General features: G+C 41.5%; 1 protein-coding gene across 1 annotated transcript; it reads right to left on the minus strand.

Annotated features, from left to right (window-relative positions):
- Positions 1 to 1,004: 1,004 nt before the first annotated feature.
- On the minus strand, positions 1,005 to 8,248 carry FITM2 (fat storage inducing transmembrane protein 2). The gene is made up of 2 exons (XM_083746345.1): positions 7,901 to 8,248; positions 1,005 to 6,682 (listed from the first exon to the last, which is right to left on the minus strand). The coding sequence occupies exons 1-2, from the start codon at positions 8,071 to 8,073 to the stop codon at positions 6,067 to 6,069; spliced, it is 789 nt and encodes a 262-aa protein (XP_083602471.1). The 5' UTR covers positions 8,074 to 8,248; the 3' UTR covers positions 1,005 to 6,066.
- Positions 8,249 to 10,651: the final 2,403 nt, after the last annotated feature.

A 10,651-nucleotide genomic window follows, 5' to 3' on the forward strand; every position in this document is an offset into this window, starting at 1 on the left:
ATACCCCCTCCTGACTCCCTTAACAGCACACTACATTGCAGGAAGGAGAAAAACTGTGTGTTTGCTTAAGCATCTTCTGTTTAGAAAGCCGCTCCAACCACCATACATTCCGGACGTGCCCTGTTCTAGTTTTCTGGCAGCCTCCTGATTTTCTAGGGAACAATTCAATGTTCTACTGCCAGCTTGAGCGATGTTAAGCTTTCATTCCTGCAGGATGCAATACAAAGGCAGATAATAGGCAATCCAAAAAGGCCAGGCCACCAATCAGCACTCAATCAAGCAACATACCCCAAAGAGAAAAGAAGCAGATTTCTGTCCCTAGAAAATTTGGCTGTGCATCTAGGGACACCCATCTGCTTCGTATGACATTCATACATCCAATAAACTGGGACAAAGGGGAGTGAAATCAGTGACAATCCAAACAAGATTCAACTGCCTACTCAATGACTAGAAGGATATTTTGTCTATCAACCTTACCTACCGAATTAAGTAAAGTCAATCGAAATATGCAACCTGATATTTCCAAGTAAACATGTGCATGTAAGACTAATTCAACAGGGTTTCCTTAATTGTTTTTGGGCTTGCAGGCATTGAAATGTTACTGTGTTACACCTTTAATATAATCTATAGTGTCATGTTTACAAAATAAACTGCATTTGAAGCAAAATAGTGGGACTTCCAACAAAATCTTGCCTTGTTCAGGTCCCAAATCCAGTCAGTCGAAATTCCATATCCAGTCAACACGCTTGGTCCAGAGTTGGGTTTTTCTTGTGCAAGGGGCATCTTCCGCTTAGCCCCCCCCCCCCCCGATGGTTTGCACTTCTACAAAACTTGTGGTTCCTTCAGTACTGTGAAGCATGTCTCTTATAAGTGAATGTGCTATTTTGGCTGCATAAAGAGCAAGATCAAGAGAATGTGCTTGCTATTAGAATATGGGATATATTTTGCAATCTCAAAAAATTTTCTACATTTCATAATTTCTGCACAAATGAAAATGACAGGAGTTACATTGAACTAACTTTATTGAGACAAGACAATGTTGTTTTTGCCCAGTATTGTCACGATTATACTTGCTGTTTCCATCATTCCATTCAAAATACATCAGTTCTTTTAAAAGGGAAAAAAAACAGGTATCGGCAACAAGGTCTTTAACAAAAATCCATTTCAAATCCAGCCTTTTGCTTTGCCAAATATGTCAAATCCTTCTGATCCTGGGGTGAATTTATTTATACTTCAGTGGTTAGAATTATATTGTATTAAGTATCCCTCCTCCTACAAAGAAACAGACCATTGGGCAGAAGGTTCAGTGCCCTTGAATTCGAGAGATTGTTATTAGCATAATGCATAGTATAAGCCAGCTGGAATCTGACTCAAATGCAAGCAAAGACACAAGAGGACAATCATGCAGCATTTCACCAGTCCACTGAATACTGTAGCTCCATATACCAAGACTAGGTGTGTTCACAAATCAGGCGGTTGTCTGCAAACCAAGAAAAAAGTGCACACATCCTTCCTCATGCCAGGTCTTCTGCAATAATGTATAAATGGAACGACTTCTTCCTGAAGAATACCAGCTCCCCCATCCTCAATTTATATTATATAGAGCTGCCTGTCATGCTGTCCTATTGTTTTGAGATGGGAAACTGAAGACTACTTCCAGTATAATGGTTACAATGCATGGATGGCTCTGGAAGCAACTCCCAGGCTCACGTACAAATGAAGATGTTTTGTTCATCTGAACTATCCAGGCAGAGTTATCTGCAGAGGGTACAACAATCGTTACAATTCACAGGAGTGTTTTTTGGGATGCTGCATTTTGTCCAAATGAGCAATTTTCACATGAATGCACCCAGATGAATCAGCATCATGCGGCTGTTCAAATGTTCACTAAAACTAGACCAAAGCTGGGCACTCTCAAAAATTGCCTGGATAATTTAAATCCATACATTTTGCTCAAAGAAGCAGTTAATCTCAACATAATTCATTCTAAATTCCCCACAGCTTTTTATTTTTAAAAACTATTTGAACCCCAGTGCTCCTCTCCAAAAACTAACCACGTGACCTGCCTACCTCATGGCATGGCTCTTTTAATGATGCAATCTTGAATGTGTACCTTTGCAAGTAAATCCCAGTTACATCACTGGGGCCTAGTCCCAAATTGTGGTTAGAATCAGAAATAATTACTACTCATGACTACATACAAGCAAGCATGACCTTTCCAAAACCCATTTTTTTTCTTTTAAAGGTTTGCAATAGGCACTTACTTAATACATTGTCAATACGGTATCTATATATTATATATAGTGTTATTTTTTAAGTACCATTTTTTATTTAGAATATTTTGTGCATGTTGTTAAAAGCTAAAAAAGCAATATGATCTACATCAGGCATAAGGAACTGGTGACCTCCAGATGTGGTTGGACTACAACTCCCATCATCCCTGACCATCGGCCATGCTAGCTGAGGCTGACAGAACTGGTAGTCCAACATGTGGAAGGTCCCAAGTTCCCCATCCCTTACTTACATTTTAGGCATACAATGGCTGCATTTGGCCAATCGTTATTTTGGCTTAATACGCTGACATGTGAATGGGGATTGTAAATGTGTGCGTAGCCCCTTTGTTCTTCCTTTCAAGGGAGGAAACAAGCCACAAAATCTTCAGTTAACAATAAATTTCTTATGTAATTCTAACAGTGAAACGATGGTTAACCACTTTGGAACAAACCAGGATATGATGCCATGGTTTGAAGGCTGGTTCATATTTCAGCTGATTAAACCAGGTAAGATTCCCAAACCAGCAAATATTTGTCAATGTGAGCCATGCAAAATTAGGATGCAGCCCACTCCTGAGGAATTCAATGGAAAAACCTCTAAATTGTTTTCATAGATCAGAACTATATAACAGCAGTTGTCAATAGGCTTTAAAAGCCAAACACGCTGCATGCAGCCTCAACTCATGTCGTATTCAGAAAAGGCAGCTTAAAGGTGCTTTGGCACAACAACTCAGAATGCAAATACCGTATGTTTGTTTACTTCCAAGTCATGAATCTGCACCAAAGAACCTAAATTATGAGATACCCAGAGCTTTATAGAGAGTCAATGTCAACAGGACCACAAACCTGCTCTCCACTGAAGACAGTAAAAAGACAAGAAGCAGCTGTTTGTGGCACAAGCTGCTGGTTGAAATGCAGCAAAATATTTAGTTCCAGTGCTTCTGATCCTTTACATGGAATGAAATCCTCCTACATAAACATTTTTAATGTATGATGAAGACGCTGCTTTAATGAAGAGGTGGCTAACCTGTAGCCCTTCACTGTTGGACTCCAACTTCCATCAGCCTCAGCCAGCAAGGCCAATTATCAGAGATGATGGGAGTTGGAGTCCAACTCATCTCAGGGGCCATAGGTTAGTCACTTCTACTTAATGCTAGTGGAGATAGCAGTTTATTAATGATAATGATAAATAATGAAGGCTGCTAGATATTTCTGCTCATTGTCAATAGCTATTGAAGCAGGTCTTCATGTCTGAGTAGACAAGAAGAAAATATGATATGAAGTGAATGTGAATTCCAAATAATTACTCCATGGAGGACAAAAGAGAACATAAACCACAGGAGGGTTTTTGCTGACTACCAACATTGATGCTGTGTGTAATGAAATTCAGCCATGCAACCGACAATGTTTAGCACATACAGTCAGAAGAAAGTATGCACACAAATAAAATGCATGCAGATAAATAATAGCAATGAAATATATCAGTGCATGCTGTCTTTTTAAAAAAATAATACAGATGCAAAACATTAATATTACATAAAAAATAAATGTACCGAATCTTACAGCTTATAGAACTTTTACAAGATGCCAACAAAAGAAACAAATAATACTTGGGATCTGTTCTCACTTAGCACTTTTCTACCACCTGCAAGCTGCCTTGAAGCATCCTCAAGAGACAATTTCCTTGAGTGGAAAGTCAGCATGAACTTGGCTGCTAAACTGGTTACAGCAATAATGGTTGCCATGATTACACTGGCAGGGAAAAAGGGCTCCCACAGGCATGGAAATTGCCCTTCATGTGTGCGTAAAGTCACATTTATTAATATCTGAATTATACTCCAGAAGGATCCACAGGACAACTTAAAAATACAATCAAGTGAGGCTGCTTCCATGTCCTCTAAATGACACATGCCATCAGATACCCATCTCCCAATTCTCTTTTGGGGAATTGTAGTCATTTTATCTTAGTTCAGTCCAACTGCTGACTGTTAATTGTTTGCTATAGTTATTCATTAAAGTTATTCTTGACGGATATTCAAACAGCTGAGGAAGGCACCAAACTGTTTTTATACGTGAGAATACTGTGAGAATATCAACCCCAATCTGCCATTTGGAAGTCATTTGAATTTGACATATTTGCAAAAGTCATCTCAACCCCACAGAAGTCAATGAGATGAATATTTGCATTCTACATGTTCTTTCATGCAAGACATGTTTTAACTTGGGAAGAATTTTTTTAAAGCATCCTGGAGTTTCATGCACAGAAACTGCTAAAGGGATTTTGGATCTAAAAATCCAAATAAGCACCACTGGATTATTTCTGGAGTAACTTCCATCTAATTATTCTTGTGAAAAAAGAAGGTAAATTTGTTTAGGATTGAGCTGTTAGTGTTAAGTATACCACCTTAAGTAGCTTAAACATCATATACTTAATATGAAGATTCAAACCACTTCTTGAAAATTCCATTGCAAGACTGCAGACTTTGGTCCAGAAGGATAGTAGACCCCTGGGTATTAATGTACAAAGCAGTACCATTTGCTAAGATGCAAGTTTGTTTGTTTGTTTAAAAACAGAATTAAAAATAATTGCATTTCTTCTTCAAAGCAGACAGCCAAGTCACAGAGCTGAAGCAAGCAATGTAGTAAAACTATGTAAAAGTAGATTGTGTTTTAAAGTTAGTGTCATTGATAAAGCATCTACAAAATTTCATTTGAAACAAGATCATTTATACATTTTCCCCAATGCCAAGAAACAGCTGATGGAATCAATATAAAAAGAACATTAGTCCCCATAAAAGAACAAACTGCCTTTCTGCTGCAGACTGTGGACATCTTACAGCATCAAACAGATTAAGGCAAGAGGGAAGAATGTGAGTGCAGCAATCTTGCAGCCAACACCCTGCTTTACTAATATAAAGTGTGTTGCAATAATCAAGGATATTACATTGCTACTGTAGTAAATGTCAAGATACTCAAAGGCTTTTAATCACATGGAAAAAATAAATACCAACACAAAGGTTGGATTATGCAAGCTGTTTTGTCTAAAGAAAATGATCTGGAAATGCATTTTGTGGTAGTCTGAAAGGATGGATCGGCAGAACTGGAGACTAAAAGCATCTAACAGCTGGAATAGATGCTTATTCACAGAATTAACAGTTGTTTTATAGCCACATTTCTGTATTGTTAATCCACAAGTGGCTCAAACTATCACTGACTAAGCAGAGAACCCTCCTTTACCTTAACATATTGGTTCAGGGAGCTACTAACAGAAAGCTTTGTCTGCATCAAGCTATCCTTGACTTAGGAGCATAACAGCATTGATAAAAAATAAAATTGTGGTGTGCCATGACCAGGACAGGTCTAGGGAGCTCCATTAGCCAGTAATCTGCCCAAACCAACATTGGTTTCTCCCTTGCTGTTTGTTAATATTTTTCTAACAAGTTCTATTTTTTTGTGTAGTGTAAGATGTTAGCTTCTTCCATAGCCAACGAACCAACCTTGAGAATGCATTCCCCTGCCCCACCAGTTAAAGGAATTTAGACTTCACTGCCAACACAATCACAAACGCTGTCATTGAATTAGTGAAAAAGGTTAACTGTCATATGATTAGTAGGACTCCAACAGCAGCCTTCTTTTATGAGGAAATAAATCCAAACCTCTACACAGAATCAAAAAACATTTTGTCTTCAACCCTTCCCTTTAAATATACTGAAAATAATTATTTTAAAAATTAGTTATCAAGCAAATAATTTTCTTTAAAACAAAATCTGACTCATAGGCACTCTTTTTTTTTTTATAGGCTACGGTTGGACTTTCGGGAACTCCAACTAGTTCTTTCCGGAGGAAGTCCAGGAGACAAGGGAGTTAGGTACCAGTACCTGTATGTTCCATACCAAGCCAAGAGACCCGCCAATGTGCCAAATAACTTTTGGGAGAAGTCATGGAAATACACAGCCGTGGTAAAAAACATCCACAACCAAATCATGGTCAAGAAACTCAGGGCCAGGAAAAAGCCATTTACCACAGTGTGCATTCTGGAGTTCTGGGAGATGTTCACAATGTGCAACACGGCCAACTCCTCTATAGTAATCAGGGCACAGTATGAGAGAAGGAAGGAGTGTCCCGAGATGTCAAAGCCATTCCAGAAGCCACCAGCTTTTAGGCACTGTAGTTTGTTGGGATGTTCCTTCAGCGGTACATCAATGGCCGCAGATTTGTAGCAGCTGCCTGTCAGGTCCTCAATGTACAGGAACACCCCGGTGCATGAATACCAAATGGCAGTGCCAACCAGCAAAGCACTGAGACGTCGAACCACCACCGCAACGCTCCGGGTGACGTGGTAGGTAGTGATGCCGATAAAAGGCAGCAGCAGACAAAGGGTCCAGGCCCAGGCAACTTTAACAAAATACCTGCCAGTGAGAAAATGAAAAGAAATATTCTAAGCTCCAGGGAGGTAAGAGAGATGCGCTCAGAGAAGTTACAAAATGATACCATCTGCATATTGCCAAATCCATCCTAGTTAATTCTCATAATCTTTTGGACAAGGCTTGTACCAAACACTTATGGATCCTCCCACACAAGAGGCACTAAAGTAGTGTCCAGGATCTGGTACAAGCCTTAAAAAACTCTTGACTATCTCACAAAACTATCTCATTTGATATAGGTGCAAGTTGTAAACAGCCTTGAAAATCGAAGTGCCCTGTTTAATTTGAAAACTGACCATGGTTTTACTGCATATGTAGTGAATGTTGTGTTGTTGTTCTCCTTTCCTTTCCTTTCCTTTCTTTGGATGTTGCCATGGCCTTTGGCTAGCATAATAAAACCCAATAAAATTTATTTTCGAAATCTGAAAATTCAAAATGAAATATTTCTCAGAAATTAAATTAGTTCAAAGGAAGCTAAAGGTATCTAGGAGGAGCAAGCTGGGAAACAGATCAAGAATGACCTGCAGCAAGAGGGACATATGCAAGAGCATCCCAGCTAATGCTTCTAAATTTGGGCTGGAGTTTAATGGCAGAGCACATGCATGCAGAAGTTCCCAAGTTCAATCTGCACCATCTCCAGGTGGGGCTGGAAAAGACCCTTGTCCGAAACCTGGAAAGCTACTGAAAAGGAAACCCCTGGGCCCTCCAGATGTTGTTGGGCTACAACATCTGGAGGGCCAAAGTCCCCCCCAGCCATGGATGAACTAGATGGACTCAGCTTCCTAAATGCACGTGGCCAGGAGAGAATCCACTACCATCACGAAAATTACTGCCACACCTAGAAAGATAATCCGTTTAATCAAGACAGCACGCTTTCTCCACATCTGGGATTAGGCAAGCGGTTACTGCATTTATTGGTTTTTGCTTCACTGCTGGCTACATTGCTACTAAATAATAAAATCAAACCCCAGTAAACAAAAGCCGCTTTTTCTGACAGGGTCTCACCCTTATTTGCAGAAGGGCAACAACCTCCTCATGCAACAGCTCCTGGTAAGATACGCCCCTTGCCCTGCCCTCCCTTCAGATTCCCACCCCCCCAGGTTAAAGTGCCCCCCCCATGTCAAGCTGCCCCATCCTCTCAGCCCCCTCCCATCCCTGTCAATCAACGCCAGGCCCCTCCTCCTTCTCCTCACATCCCCTCACATGTTAAGCAGGTTGCGCTTGTTGCTCATGTAGGTCTCCGGCAGCGGCGCCCACTCCTTGATGACGCAGCCGCCCAGCATGAGGCCCAACAGCCCCAAAGGCATCGTCCTCCGCGCCGCGTCGCGCACCAGGTAAGGGCGCAAGAAGCGCGCCGAGCGGTCCATGTACTCCATCGCCAAGGCTCCGAGGAGGACTCGACGCCGCTGCAGAGGGCGGCCAGCCGGTGACCGCCGGCCAAGAGGATGCCCGGCCGACGTGCTGCGTCACAGCCTCGCGTCGCTCGGGCCCCGCCCCGCCGCAAGTCGGCCTGTCCTTTCCCCTCCCAACTGCGCAGGCGCCTTCTCGGCTTGCGCGTGCAGCTGCCTCCCGCGCGCGGCGAAGTCTTCCTAACCGTCGCTTTAGGCGCCTCCCGTCTGCGCCTGCGCAGGGCGTTGAATACCCCTGGCCTGTTTTCGTCACGCTGAGGCGTTCACTGATGTTAAGATTTAGGTGGAGGTTATTGTTGAGTAAGCATGTATAGGAGGAGCAGGCTTCTCTAATAAATAAATGAATTTTTAAAAGGAAGAGTAGGAGAGGTTGCACTCTTAACATGCACAATTGCCTGTGTGCACAAAAGTGTTCGCTTTGTGCAGTTACCTCACCCCAGTTGCCCACTTGCTTAATGTTAGGGCCGGCCCTGAGTGAGCGAAATCATGTGTCAAAATGATTGGCGGCAATCATTGTGTAGAAGGAGGAGCTTTTGTTAGGTGCAGGTTTATTCTGCCTGGCCCCAGATGCTGTTAGCCAAGTTGCAAAGTCCCAAAAACTTCACTTTCTGAAATCCCCCTTTCCACACTACTCTTGACAGCTGTTCTCCTTTGCATCAACCTAATCTCCACACTGATTGAGATGTTCAATGCGCAATTAATTGTATGACAAGCTACACCTGTTGAATTTTCCTCTTCCCGTCTTTGGCGTCTGGCCTCTCAACTGGACATTAACCACAGAGCATGAAGTCCTCATGGACTGCTTCCTCAAAATGTTTGTTCAATGCGCTATGGCTATGCAGAAGCAGATGCAACGTGAGGAAAATGTATTAGGAGTAAGATAGGTATGTCCCTGCCAATATCAGTGGTGCATCCACACTTCAATGCATTTCACAAAATTATATATACAGTGGTATCTTGGGTTACATATGCTTCAGGTTACAGACGCTTCAGGTTACAGACTCCGCTAACCCAGAAATAGTACCTCGGGTTAAGTACTTTGCTTCAACATGAGAACAGAAATCGTGCGGTGGCGGCAGCGGGAGGCTGCATTAGCTAAAGTGGTACCTCAGGTTAAGAACAGTTTCAGGTTAAGAACGGACCTCCAGAATGAATTAAGTTCTTAATCCAAGGTATCACTGTACCAAGCTAGAAAGAGCACAGAGAAGAAAGTACACAGAATAATGTATGCATGCACACCAATTTTCCACAGAGGGGCAGCACATGATTGGGAGAAAAAACAGACCTTTTCTGTATAAAATGAAACAGCGTGTACTGCAGGCACAAGTGTAATAGTAATTATTCTTATTACAGGTGCAGCTTAGGGGAATGATGTTTTAAATCAATAATAACAAACTATTCTTTTTGTAAACTGCTTTTTACAATCAAGTGGTATATATATTAGTGTGTGGACAAGTGTGTGGTAGCTTCCTTTGTATTCTCCTGAAAAGTAATTAATAGATGGAGGGGGTCTTAAAAAGGTCATAGAGACAAAGACGAATGATATACACCTTGGTGGGGCTCCGTAGTCATCATAACCCTACTTTCCTGGGAGTAAGCCCCACTGAATTCAATGGTACTTACTTCTGACTAGACGTGGGTAAGATTGCAATGTAATTGTCATTTTTCTCCCCATGGAGATGTAGGGAAGAATAATCTGCCTAATAACTCTCAGTTTACACAGCAGGTGGTCTGTCCACAGCTGCACAATGCTATTATATGCAGCATTGCATCAAGTTGAGTTCAGTTTGAGGAACTCAGGCAATGTTTATTCAGCTGCAACAACTGATTTATTTAGCAAAACAGGTTCCGCCTTAGAATTTCCAGTAGAAAGGCAAATCTTTGCAGGGGGTCTGTCATTCAGTGCTATTAACAATGGGAACAGAGTCTCTCCAACCTGGTGGTAAATTATACATTTCACACTGAGATGTGACAACTGAGGCTGTGTACACACTAACCCATTTGTAGCACAAAAAATGTAGTTTTTCATCAGTCCAGATCATTCATGTTCGTCCTCTAGATTGATTCTAGATCCTGTTGTCCACAAAGGTTGGTGGGGTTGCTTGATACCCATTTGAACACACTCCCGTTAGTTAGCTTATCCACAACTTTTCCATCCTGCATATGCCCTAGGTGAATGAAGAAGGAAGTGGTGATTGTGGTCTTCATATATGCCCATCCACAATGTCATTGGACAGGTGTGGACACCCCTCTGATGGCTGAAACTGCCTTTATCTGTTTTCAAATGGACACACTGCAGAGTAATGCAGAATCAATTTACAGTGAAGTACAATTTGTACGCAGCCATATCTCAAAGGAACAGTTATATGCAAGGCTTTTTTTCTGGGGGGATGCAGGGGTATGCATACCCCTAAACATTTTGTGAATCTAAGTTTGGCATCATTGAGGGGCAGTATTTCAATATGAGTAGGAAAATGAGAGTACCCCTAAACTTTTTTTTTTTAAAAAGCACTGGTTATATGCAAGGCTTTACTAATGTTAACAA

The sequence above is a fragment of the Podarcis gaigeae genome, assembly GCF_964106915.1.
Source record: "Podarcis gaigeae genome assembly, chromosome: 6".
In the NCBI taxonomy this organism is placed as follows: Eukaryota; Metazoa; Chordata; class Lepidosauria; order Squamata; family Lacertidae; genus Podarcis; species Podarcis gaigeae.